This window comes from Pelodiscus sinensis, chromosome 1 (genome assembly GCF_052426305.1).
Source record: "Pelodiscus sinensis isolate ZL-2025 chromosome 1, ASM5242630v1, whole genome shotgun sequence".
In the NCBI taxonomy this organism is placed as follows: Eukaryota; Metazoa; Chordata; order Testudines; family Trionychidae; genus Pelodiscus; species Pelodiscus sinensis.
In genome coordinates, this window is record NC_143052.1 from 121,310,737 (window position 1) to 121,324,099 (window position 13,363).

The 13,363-nt window shown below is 43.2% G+C and overlaps 1 protein-coding gene across 1 annotated transcript in view; it reads right to left on the reverse strand.

Annotated features, from left to right (window-relative positions):
- Positions 1–13,363, reverse strand: part of ITPR2 (inositol 1,4,5-trisphosphate receptor type 2) — a 324,515-nt gene that overhangs the window by 57,382 nt on the left and 253,770 nt on the right. Inside the window, exons 46-47 of the mRNA XM_075898795.2 lie at positions 5,131–5,241; positions 2,643–2,835 (exon numbers count right to left, since the gene is read on the reverse strand). Coding sequence (XP_075754910.2) covers positions 2,643–2,835; positions 5,131–5,241 — 304 coding nt within the window. The remainder of the gene's footprint in view (positions 1–2,642; positions 2,836–5,130; positions 5,242–13,363) is intronic.

The window sequence follows — 13,363 nt, forward strand, 5'->3', positions numbered from 1 at the left end:
TGCAGCGCAGATGTAACCATACTGTTGTACATGACTAAGAACATAGCTGGTTCTCAGAGCCAGCCCAAGCTACTGGCTGACTGGGCTACTGCTCGGGGCGCCCCATTGTAGGGGGCGTCACGTGGGGCTTCTGCGCATGCGCCAGGCACCCAGGGTGAGGCTGCACATGCGCCGCACTCCCAGGGCACACGAATTGCTCGGGCCAGCCCTGCTGGTTCCTACAGACAGACAACTCCTCAAACTGGATCTGGTCTCAGGCTTTGTCTACTCTATACTGACAATTGAGCAACAAAGCTGTTGTTCACCGGCTTAAAGCCCCTCCCCCCACATATCCAAATGACAAAAGCTTTACGTGGCCAAGTACTAGTAGTATAAATACTGTTCTGTAGTCAGGACTTCTACTGCCAACAAAGGCCACTCATGGAGAGAGGAGGGTTTTTTTGGTGGCAAAAGTGCTGACAAACAGTATTTACACTGCCTGACTTTTAGCAATGGGCTGTGTAAACATAGCAGTGCCACTACAAGTTGTGTAGTGCAGACATACCCTCAGAGTAAGATTGACTTTAATTACCTACAATTAGAGTCAAGTCACACTAAATATTAAGATTTCACTTGTGGTAAGATTAGGCTTTTAAGGATCTGGAGCCTTTGCATGAGACATCCATTTATTTCAAGCAAGGCAGCATTGTATGACAGAGCAACTCAGACATTGGGTTAAAGATTAAAAAGCTCCTGATTGTATATTGCATTTTCAAACAAAATAATATGGAAGTTTAAGTGTTCCATAGATGAAAGGAAATGTGGGCATTTCTGTTTTGGATTTAAAACAAAACACCTTAATTTATGCTTGCTTAGCATTACAGAGATCAGATCCAAGTCTGCTCTCAGACAGTGCTTGGTTTTTTGTTTGTGGGTTTTCTTTTAACTGAAATCTCAGTCCAACTTTGCGAGCAGAATAATTATTCTGAAATAGAAAAGAGAAACAATCAGCATGTTTTTGGTGGTGGCAAAAGCTTCAAGTTAAATCATGCCACTCTAGCTAGCCAAATCCTTCTGCAGTTCTGATTGTACCTAGTATCCTTCACTTCCTTCCTAATCGGTTGTGTAACGTTGCTGTGAGCTGTTCAAGAGCTGCTATATTGTACCTCTGTGACATCTGCAATTTAATGGTGGGCGAAGAGATCCCGAGATATCTATATCCAACTTCCTTATCAGAAGTGTTGGGAAGCTTAATTAGCTAAAAGGCTTGATTTTCTCTAGAAGGTGCACACAGGGCTGCCGCCTGCCACCTCCTGAGCCACTAGAAGCAACTTCACTCCTACAGAAGGTCAGATGGCAGCACCACCTTCTTCCTCCCCTGAGAATTCCATCCTGAGGGGTGGGGAAGCTCTAAGTTCTATGTGGAGTTCTTGGGAAGGTATGCCCATGGAACCAATTAGATTACCCTGTGTCTTCTAGCCATGGCCCTTCTGAAACCAGCGCCACCTGCTTTCTTGTCTGTGCTAGGGGAGCTGTGCCCTCTTGTAAAGAGCTGGAGTACGTTGGCCATCAATGATTTCCAGACTGGGTTCTGCTGGGGATTAATCCAGCTGGATTTCTGTAAATGCTTAAGATCATCCTGGGATGCAAAGTGCTATTATTAAGAATAGTAATTCGCCAGGACTAGGAAATGACGACTCAGTGCAAAGTGGTCTGGGATAAACATGCAGCGCCTCACTAACTTCCTGGGAGCAACACTGTTTTACACTAGCTCAGAATCTGGCCCAAAAAATGAAAGAGGTTTTCAGTAAATTATATTTGAAAGTGTATGCAGTGAGATATGCTCCTGTTAAACATTAGGGGCAAAAATGGGGCATAATTTGGTGCAACTCTACTGTTGTCAGTGAAGTTATACTCATTGGCTACGTCTAGACTGGCATGATTTTCCCCACATGCTTTTAACGGAAAAGATTTTCCGTTAAGAAAGCATTTGCAGGAAAGAACATCTAGATTGGCATGGACGCTTTTCCGCAAAAAGTGCTTTTGCACAAAAGCATCCGTGCCAATCTAGACGCGGTTTTGCGCAAGAAAGCCCCGATCGCCATTTTTACCATCGGGGCTTTTTTTGCGCAAAACAGTTTTTAGCCGTCTACACTGGCCCTCTTGCGCAAAAGCATTTGCGCAAGAGGGCTTTTTCCCGAGCGGGAGCAGCATAGTATTTGCGCAAGAACACTGACAATCTTACATTAGATCGTCAGCGTTCTTGCGCAAATTTAAGTGGCCAGTGCAGACAGCTAGCAAGTTTTCCCGCAAAAGCGGCTGCTTTTGTGGAAAAACTTGCCAGTCTAGACGCAGCCATTTAGTCCACAGATCAATTCTGGTCTTGTGAGCCCGGAAGATCACTTTTCCGTACGAGTGAGAGAGGGAGAGTGTGTGTGTGTGTGTGTGTGTGTGTGTGTGTGTGTGTGTGTGTGTGTGTGTTGCACAAGTGGCACATCTACAGTGATATGCAATCTTGGGCCTGGAAAATGTTTTCTTGCCATATCAAAGGCATTGGAAACAAGTGAAAATGAAAATATAAAATACCTACTTGGTAACACATAGGTTTTAAATACAGTTAGAAAACCTGAAACTAAATCCTTGAAACTATGGATAGTACTTACTCCTAATTTTCTTCTGCCACTTCATTTCATTGTACAAATCTTCTGTCTGTTGGAAAAAGTCATTCACTTTGCTCCCTTGTTCATCTCTCTCTGTGGTATTAAATACCCGACTTTTGGATTCTCGAGTGAGGAATTCACAGATATTGGGGACAGGGAAGACTATTTGTTCCATAGTTCTATCATGACGGACAATCTGTAAACACAAATATAGATGTCTTTCAGGCTCAGAGGCTTTTCAGTCATGCCACGATTCCCTTCCAGTTCAGAGCTCGCTTTTATTTATAAATTGGTGTAGAACTAATTTTAAAAATTTCAACTACTCCAAGACACTACATTAAAAAAAAACCTAAGTAATTTATAGTAAAATTGTTTTTGCCTTCATAAACCTGCTTTAAAATGAGGTTATACAGGTGTGCCTCAAATAAAAAAATTCTAGGTACCAGTGTTCCCAAAACTGGAGGATGTTCCAAATCTGATCCCTGCAAACTATCACCATAAATATAATAAGCAAAAGTAAAACTCCACATCCAAACTCTCTCAGACTTTAAAGGGCATAGCAGTTGGACCAAGATGCTTGAGTCCATATCTATGAAGCTATAAATCATGAAAGGAGCTATGTGAAAACAGCACCTTGTGACTCATATAGTACCAGCTCCTACATGCCTTAGAATGTTATCTGCTTTAGACATTGTTATTACTAGTCCTTCAGAACCAACAGAACTACTTAGGCCAGGTCTACAGTAGTCCCAGCTCAGCTTAAGCTACACAACTATGTAACTGGAGTCTTCTTACCTTACGCTGAGTTTGGTGGCATCCCCACAGCTGGAGGCTGATGGGAGCAAATGCTCCTGTCGGCTTCCCTTACTCTTCGCAAAAGCAGGAGTCTTAACTAGACTCGCTAAATCGAGCTCCGGAAGATCGATCATGGTAACAGTGATCTTCCTTTTAGTGTAGACAAGGCCTTAGGAGTGAGCTGGTTTCTATTCTGACTCATATAATCATTAAAACTGTTTCCTGGAGTCTGTATTACTGGGGAAATAGTAAGAGGCAGAAAACACATCTTGGATCTCAGATCCGTGGTTCTTTGGATCAACATTTGGCTCACTAAACTGAACAAACTGGGTATGCTGAGATGAGACAGTATATATACAGAACACCACTATTGGCCCAGTTCTGGCAAACCTCTCATCTCAAAAGAAGCAGTGTTAGGCTTAGAATCACTTACATCCTCAATTTTAGCCACCACTTTGGCTAAAAGTTTTGCAAAAACTAACTTATCTATCCCTTTTGAAATGATTTGATACTTAAAAGCAATTTATGTATGTATCTTCCCCTCAGGGAAAGGATAGAAAAACTCCGTGTCCTTCTGTATACTGGCGCACAGCGAATGTAGACAGTTCATGAGTGAGTTGACCATGTGAAAGAGCCTTGGGTTCTGATGCCTCACCTGTACCTCTCAGTCCAGGGTCATGTGATGGGGGCCTATGACTAGCAACTAAGGCAGCTGGGGAAGAGAAGGGCAGCCTACATACAATCAGGAAAGAGAACAAAAGGAACAGGAGGGTTGTGAGAGCTGCACCACAGACATCTGCAGAAGACTCAGGATGAGACACAATCTGTGAAGGGGCTCTCCACAGTAGCTGGGTGAAACAACTTGGCTGATGCCTTCTGCTATGAAGGGTAGGGGCCTGAAAAGAAAGAGGCTGTAGGAACTGGGGTTGGGAAGGAGCTACTGAGCCCAGGTGGAGCTTACAGAACTTTGAAGAGTTGGTTTTCACATAGGATGATGTTGAACTGTGATTTTCTTTTAATAATCCAGATCCCAGAATGGATGTAGTTTGATATGAGAGTATATATGCAATTATGGTACTCACCATTAATCAACTAGTTTTTCATCAGACAGTCACAGTTTCCAAATGACAGCCCTGTGACCTCATAAACATGTCTCCTTAAAGATGCCACCCTGGAATGCTACATCTTCTACAACTGCCAAAGTCACTAAATGTTTTTCCATCTGAAAGGTGGATGTCATTTAGAATCTGGAAAGGAGCCGATGAACCAAACCCACCTCATCCTCTCAGGCAAAAACTGCACTGAATCTTCATGCTACTTCAAAAACTTCTTTGTACTGTAATTCTTATTTGATCCATAAACCTCCTTGGCTTGAAAAGCAGGGCTTAGATGACTGATGTGCTACACAAGAGTATTCTTGTCTTTAAGACTGCTGCTATCCCTACTCATTATTTCCACAACAAGAAATGTTCCATATCACACAGGGAAGCGAGGGTTGTACAATTGTTTGAAATATAGACTATTCATGCCTTTTTCCCCTTCCCCAGTAGGATAGTCTTCAGCTGTTTTCCTTCCAAAATAATATACTCTATTTAAATACATTTTGTTCTTCAGGAGAAATCTAAAGAGAAGCTTTAGGAGGAAGCAAACTAGCCACAGACCACAATAGTTTCCCTTTCAAAGAGCCATTTTTTACCTCAATCTGTGCTGTGTGATTGGCATAGTACTTCAAGGCTTCATCTCCTCCGTCATCTGGATCAGACCCTGGCTTCAGCATCTGCTGCAGTGTTTTATTGTGCCGAGCCAACTAGGAAAAAAAATCTGATTTATTTCCTCTTCTCAGGTTCACCATTTTACACCACCCCAAACATCTCTCAAAAGGGCCTTTTTCTGTAAACGATTACCAAATATACCATCTGCTGGTAACCATATATATAAATTGGTGTTAAAAAACCCTGTTTACATAAGCAAGTCTCCAGCTAGGTTTTATGAATACTGACTCTACCAGCAGTCCACGTCTTTTTGCAAGGCTTTTAAAGACACCACAAAGTTACAATAGCACTATCCCAGTGAAGTACACACAAAATCGATAGCAATACTTTTCCAGATTAGATAATTACATTCTAAATTTCTCCTATGATTTCAAATGGATACGTTTTTTTCCAATATGCCGTTGTGTGATGTTGCTGGTCCTGTTAAATAACTGATGTCTTACTACCCCAGAGGCAGCTGCAGCACCTTGTTGAGCAAAATACCTCCTATATGGTACATACTCAAAATATTTCAGAACTTGTTAGATATTTAAAGAGCGTCTTAAATACAGTTTATTATTATTGAGACACAAATAGACTTACGAAGTTATAATACAAGTCCCTTACTTTAATGAGAAACTTAACCTAATTTTAAAAACTCAGGAGCTGCTATGGAAGATGGCAAGTAGCTCTTTTATAGCCCTTTTCAACAACAGAGCTCAAACCACTTTACAAGTAATCCAGTATTGTTACCCCATTTGACTGATGGGAAAACCGGAGTATGGGGAGGTAAAGTGACTTCCCAAAGATCATCCAGCAGGGCAGTAGCAGTTCTGAGAGTAGAATCCTGTTCATCTGAATCATAAGAATGACCATACTGGGTTAGACCAAAGGTCCATCTAGCCCAGTGTCCTGTCTTCCGACAGAGGCCAATCCCAGATGCCCCAGAGGGAGTGAACAGAACAGGGAATCCCCAAGCAATCCCTCTGTTACCCATTCCCAGACTCTGACAGAGGCTAGGGACACCAATCCTACCCATCATGGCTAATAGCCATTCATAGACCCAACCTCCATGAATTTATCTAGTTCCTTCTTGGACTCTGTCCAGTGATCTACTAAGCCATAAAAAAGTGAGCATAGTATAAGAGAAATCCCACCACTCAATATGACCAATATACCAAGGCTAGTGATCCATACAGAATGCAGTTTGGATTGGGGCTGTAAAATCTGAAATTAACAAAGCAGGACAATAATCCATTCTAGCAGTAACACAGGTCTGAATAAATCTGTTTCTGAAAGGGATATAGTTCGTTTTTAGGTTATTGTGACGTTTGCAAACCTTATCCCTCCATTTCTTATCTAACAACTCATAGATATGCCATTTATCTAGGATATTGAGATTGCCAGAAACCAGTAGCTAAATTGAATTTATTCTTAATGTGGGAATGTACTTACATATTAATAAATAGTATGCAAAGCATCAGAAAATAAGAGAATGCCAAAAAACAGAGAAAACCAACCAGAAAAACATCCTATGACTTCCTAATTGACTACAATGCTTTTCTGCCTCTATGCTGGAGCTCTATAATTTCTACACTGGTTCAGCTCAGCGGCTCATCTAATCCAGTACCTTTTCTCTGAAAACAGCAGACATTTCAAAGGAAGATACAAGAAACCACACAATGGACAATTATGGAGTGACATGCCAATAGAGAAAAATCTTCCTGGCTTAGGTGACTTAGGGTATGTCTAGACTACATGGCTCTGTCGACGGAGCCATATAGATGAGTTTACTAGACACAGGAAAATGAAGCAGCGATTTAAATAATTGCCGCTTCATTTACATCAAAATGGCTGCTGCACTGTGCTGATCAGCTGTTTGGTGGCACAGCGCGGTAGTCTGGACGCTCTGAGGTCGACATGGGAAGCCACAAGGCATAACGGGGCGGTCGACAAGGATTTCCCTTGTCAACCACGGAGCGTTTCCTCACCCTGATATAGATGGTGGATAGGAGTTTCAATTTATATTATTGTTCCTTTATGCCACAGGAGCAGTTTCAAGGTGCAAAAGTGAACATAAATATACATTTATGCCAACTTTAAGGCTCCTTTCCACTGCCAGAGGGGTGTAAAGGGACCTTGGTGTTGAGGAGAGTCAGGCCCACTGTCTTATAAAAATAACTGGGCAAAATGTCTTGAATTCTGCTGAGAGTGTCAGTTCCCTGGAAATGTGTTGAATAAAAATGTTGTAGATGTTATATGTTTTAATTCCTGGGGAAGAGTGCCTTAAACTCTGGCATGAGTTCTGAATGAACACAAATATGAAATTACGGAACTATTAACCATGGCATGTGCACTATCCCTTCAATCACTATTACTGTACCAGATGGCTGGAGGGTAGTTAATGCAATGCCAATTTTAAAAAAAGGCTCCAGAGGGGATCCTAGTAATAAAACACCAATAAGCCCATCTTCAATACCAGGTCAAAACTGTAGTAAATAGAGAAACATCAGATACATAGCTGAATATGATCTGCTGGGAAAAAGTCAACACAACTTTTGCAAAGGGAAATCATGCCTAATTGATCTGTTAGAATTATTTGAGGGGGTCAAACAAACATGTGGACAAGGGTAATCCAGTAACTTTTAACAAGATTCCTTCATTAAAAGCTCTTAAGCACAGCAAGCAGTCATGCAATAATTGAAATAGCAAAGGAAGGTCCTCTCATGGATCAGTAACTGGTTAGAAGGAAAGAAAGAGTAGGAGTTAAGTGCTCAGTTTTCACAGTGAAGCGAGGTAAATATTAGCCCATAAATGATATGGAAAAAAGGGAGTGGCAAAATTGGCAGACAATGCAAGATTACCCAAGACCGCTAAGTCCAAAGCTGGCTGTGAAGAATTATAAAGGGATCTCACTAAACTGGGCTGACCAAATAATAAAATGGCAGATGAAATTCAATGTTGAGAAATACAAAGTGATGGACATTGGAAAATAGAATCCCAATTACACAGACAAAACGATGGGTTCTAAAGGAGTTCTTGTCACCCAAAAAGAAATCCGGGAGACATTGTTGACAGTTCTCTGAAACATCTGCTCAGTACGCAGAAGTCATCACAAAAAAGTCAAACCTGTTAGAAACCATTAGGAAATGGATAAGTAATTAAAAAACATTGTGCTGCCATACAGATCTGTGCTCTACCAACCTACATAAAGTCAGAATGTAACTTTTTGAGATGGGACAACCAGAATTGCCAGGCAGTAAGGCAGCATGGCTGCTCACTGACTCAGAAGGGGAGGAGCCCTTCCCAGTGCCCTGGTGGGCTACAAGCACACAGTATGCAAGATGTCGGCACAGCATTCCCCCCATTTTCAATCCTGCTGCTGGATTTTGCTGCATCCTCCACTTAACAGAATAAAAAACAACCAACCTCCCCCTGTAGAATAGCTGTTTACAGGGACTGATAAAGGGAAGGGGGCTATGCAAACCAAAATGTGACAATATTCCCTTTCCAAATCCCACCTTTTTATTGCAGTCATCTGGACAACACTAGCCACCTATAAATTAGCAGCATGTGCTAAGAAAGCAAAGGAAAGTGAACAGTGGAGGTGCAATTCTCATTCTAGACAGGTATCAGAGGGATAGCCGTGTTAGTCTGAATCTGCAAAAGCGACGAGGAGTCCTGTGGCACCTTATAGACTAACTGAAGTGTAGGAGCATAAGCTTTCATGGGCAAAGACCCACTTCATCAGATGCATGAGACGCATGCATGAGACGCATGCATCTGACGAAGTGGGTCTTTGCCCACGAAAGCTTATGCTCCTACACTTCAGTTAGTCTATAAGGTGCCACAGGACTCCTCGTCGCTCATTCTAGACAGACACCATCCTAGACATCCTACCTTACTCTTACTCATCCAATAAAAGCTAGTGGTATTAGCCAGCAACTAAGTGATGATCAGCAGATAGAAAGAACAGACTGGAGGGCAACTCATGCTCATGCTTGGGAACCACAACAAATCAATGACCCGGAGTAGGTCAGCCTCATCACTGCAGGTGATTCAGAGGAAAAAAAAAAACAATTTAATGCCACTAGCCATACTCTAGGAGGGAAAACAGGCTCCAAGTTTCTACAACCCTATGCAGGAGAACAAGAGCCACTATGATTAAGTGTCTGTTTCTACCCTCAGATACTACCCACGTCTTAAGTAATTTTCCATTCTTGATGTAAAGAAATTGTCATCAGCTTTTAAGACAGAGTTTGCCAGCTGGAAATCTCTACAGGTTCACACTTCCCCTGAAAGGGCAATAACCCAATTTTAAATAAGTCCTTTGCAGAACACCTCTCACGCACAAGTCCTCACTCAGACTCTGATGTAAGACTTCATCTCTGGTAGCATGGTTACAATTCAACACCATGTATATTTCTATTAATCAGGATGCCTCTGCTGCAATAGAAACAATGTGTCAGTGGTATATTACATGTATTTCTGTGCAGCTAGTATTCTGCACTGTGATTTACAGCGACTTAAAGGAAAATCTACTTTGAAAAGTGACTGTAAAAATGGCATGGTGGGGTTTCACATTTATGGACACCTGGATCAAATTTGCTCAGTTCAGAAGCAGAATGATTTTTCTCACTGTTACTCTCACCTCTGCAGACTCAGCCTGAAAGCCGAGCGGCGTTCTTTCTGCTTCATATGCGTCACCAGTAATGAAGATTCTGCAGGATAAATGCTGCCCTCCAATACAGTGTTACTGGCAGCATGGCTTCCGTGGAAAGCACCAATGGAACTGCGAGCAGAACGTAAATGCAATGGGACAGATTTTTGCCTAGGACAAATCAGTATAGCTCTGTTGACTACAATGGAGCTTTTCCAGTTTACACCAGCGGAATATCTGTCCCAATAAGAAGTGGGTCCTTCAGAAGCCAGTCAGGGAAAAATACTACAGGTGAAACAGGAGTTAGAAGAGAATACAGCTTATTCCCCCAAGAAAATAATAACTATATGCTCGTCACTAATGTGAGCAGATAAGATTGTGAATACACACAGTGAGCAGCAAGTCTCTTGAAGGAGAGATTGGCATCTGACTGCCACTTTTCAGAGCAGAGACACACATTAGTATGACAGGTATTCTCTCTAGTATGCCTTATGGGCCCTTATTTTACAGTAAATTGTATTTCCCAGATACAGAGATCTTAAAAACCACAAATCATATGCACACCAGGTTCAGGATAACTCAAGTTAAAGATAGGAACCCTCTGCCAGCTAATCGTGTCTACCTTAATGGCCCCAAACAGAGGATGGACGTGATACATTTGACCTTATTACATTTTGAAGGCAATGAATGTAAGCAATAGCCATTGGACCCAAGCCGATAGTGGGATCCTCTCAGCATGGCCACTTCCAGCCCCAAGGAGTTCTACTGAAATCTGCAGGACTCCTCTAGGACACTGGGTCCCATGTTATTCCATTCCATTGTGGAATGGCTGGTAAATGATTGGGTAATAGCAGGAAGCCAATGTCAAGAAAATAGGACAAGAAAAAGATGCAGAATAAGTTGCCAAGGATTCTACCTGCAAATGAACGGCAGTCTCAGACATTTGTTTAAGCTTTCAGGGGCTCGTTAGTGTCAAGGCCCTGTTGCAGCTTCCATACTGTATCTACATGCTGGAGCTGGTTGAAGGTAGAGATATATACCATCCTAACGAGCTGCAGGGAGGGTGATGTGCATCCTTGGTTTCTGTTTCAATCTTGGCAATCTGAGCGCAAAAGCCTTGCAACAGCTTCTGATTCTGCTGACATTTAATTAGCCAGTGTCATTTTCATGCCATAGACTGCCTCATCAGGATGAGAACTACAAAACAACAGGCAGAAAATAAAAGTTCCACCAAAAATTTCAGGTCTGGCAGCCAAGGATAGGAGTCCCCTGACAGTCACAGTTCCTGGGACAGGTCCCCATTAGCGCCTTGCCTTGGCAATATGATCAGCTAATGCTTTTCTGCTGGGAAAGAAAACTGCAAGCCTCAGCAAGGGCCCACTAAAAGTATAGCGCTGAAGCCTTAAATTCCACTTGCCTTGCAGGAAGAGAGTGACTTTTTTTCAAAAGCACTCAGGGTTACTCTATGCAATTCATCCCACGGGGCTGGGGGATTCTAAGATTATATTTCTATTACTCATTATTTGTCTAAACAAGTGGGGGCGGGGGGACAGATAGAGTTGCTGGGCCCCTGAGCAAGATGGGAGCAGTCCAACTCTGTGCTCCCAGAGCGGGTGGGGCTTCAGGTAGAAGGGGAGGGGCTGGGACAGCCAAACCTCAGGGCTGCCCCTTATCCCCAGGCAGCCCTCAGTGGTGTCTGGAGCACACCCCACAGCATTCCAGCAGCGATTTAAAGGGCCCAGGGCTGTGCTATTGCTGCTGCAGCAGCAGACAGGAGCCACAAGGCCCTTTTGAATCATTAGACTCGGGGGGCAACTTTCCTCTTTGCCTCCCTCCTGTCAGCTGTCCTGCTCTAAAGCAAGATCAAGGCACTGCTCTCCTAGGTGCTGCACATACACACAATGAAAGACAAACCTTGCTCCAAAGAGCTTACAATCTAAGCAGACAAGACGGATAAAGGGTGGATTAATAGATGCAGTGACTTGGCCAAGATCACAAAAAGAGTCAGGACCAGAGCCAGGACCTAAACCCACATCTTCCCATTCCCAGCTCAGTGCCACCCTCCCCTGGACCATGCTCTAAACTCCAATCTTAGCAGTGCTCCTGCAAGTATGTACTGTGCTCTTCCTTAGCTACACACAGCTGTTTGGGAGGAGACAGGCCCATTAAAGTCTTGAGACCTCTCGGACTGTTCTGCCAAATGGGGGACTAGTCGGCTGCACAAAATTAAGTGCTACCTATAGATGAAGAGAATCAGAGCCTCACCTAGTATAACTCAGGGTAACTTCATTTACACCAGCTGTGGATCAGTTATTCTGGACTTGTGGCTTTTTTTCTGGACTTCCTGCTTCCATATATCAGAAAGATTTTAGTGTGTTAGCCACAGGCCTATTTTTAAAAAATGGAGAATTAAAACAATTTTCAGTAGCTCCTGGGTCACATTTAACACCAGTTAGTTGTCAGCAGAATCCTGGCTCCAGCAACCCAGAATCTACTGGCCGGGAGTGGGGGCGGTGGGGGGAAAGTATGGCTAGTAAAGCACAACATGGTTATCATCACCTCTCCAGTGGTGTGGTGGTAGCCAGGACACATCCACCAGCAGCCAGTGTCTCTACAGAAGTAGACAATGCTGGCCAGGAAGTAAGTCTAACACAGCCCACACAATTAAGCCTTCCAACCTGAGCCACAGACGTGGGCTTGCATGACCTCACTAAAACAGCTGCATAGATAGCACTTAAAGCTGCAGCTTAGGGTCTGAAGCCCATCCTCCTTCTCTTGACTTCAGAACCCAAGCTGCAGGCCAAGCTGCAACAGCTACACAGTTGTTTTCTGGGCAGTAGCATGAGGTCTTAGCCCAAGTGCTAGGAGTGGCACTGCTATGGGCTGTGTAGATGTATCATGAACCAAAGGGTTCTTGCTGGAGCTGACAGCTGCTCCTCAACTCAAATCCTCTGGTGCACAGAGCCCTCTCTTCCCTCCCCCCCCCTCAGTTTTATTTATGGGGCAGATGATAGAGGGGGAATGTTGACAATCAGACAAGTGAGGGAGAGGGGAAGAAACCATTCTATGGACTCACATTCCTCTCACATGGCTCGCACCCCCATCTTTTCCTTAGAATCACCAAGTGTTCATGTCATGCCATTAATGGAGACTCTTATTGCTGGAATGACAACCCTTCTCCTCCTTGTTTGAGTTTTTTTTTCAAATGCTTCATTAAGGAACTCACTTCTTTCTTTTTCAGCAACATTTCTTGTCAGCCCAGTCAATCAGTTACACCATAAATCTATTCCTGTCTGGTCACATTTCCTTTCTGAGGAACACTGCTCTGCTTTCTACTGCGGCCTGTGCAGCCAAGTCAGTAACTCTGGATTCCTATACCAAAGACCAGCATGCACTGAGTCCTCTTCCCTCATATTTGGCTATATATAAGTGCCCCTTAGTTTCCCTAGCCATCAAATCACAGAAAGTTTGTTCAGCACCAACACTTTAATCTCCCATTCATGACTCTCTTTTGCCCT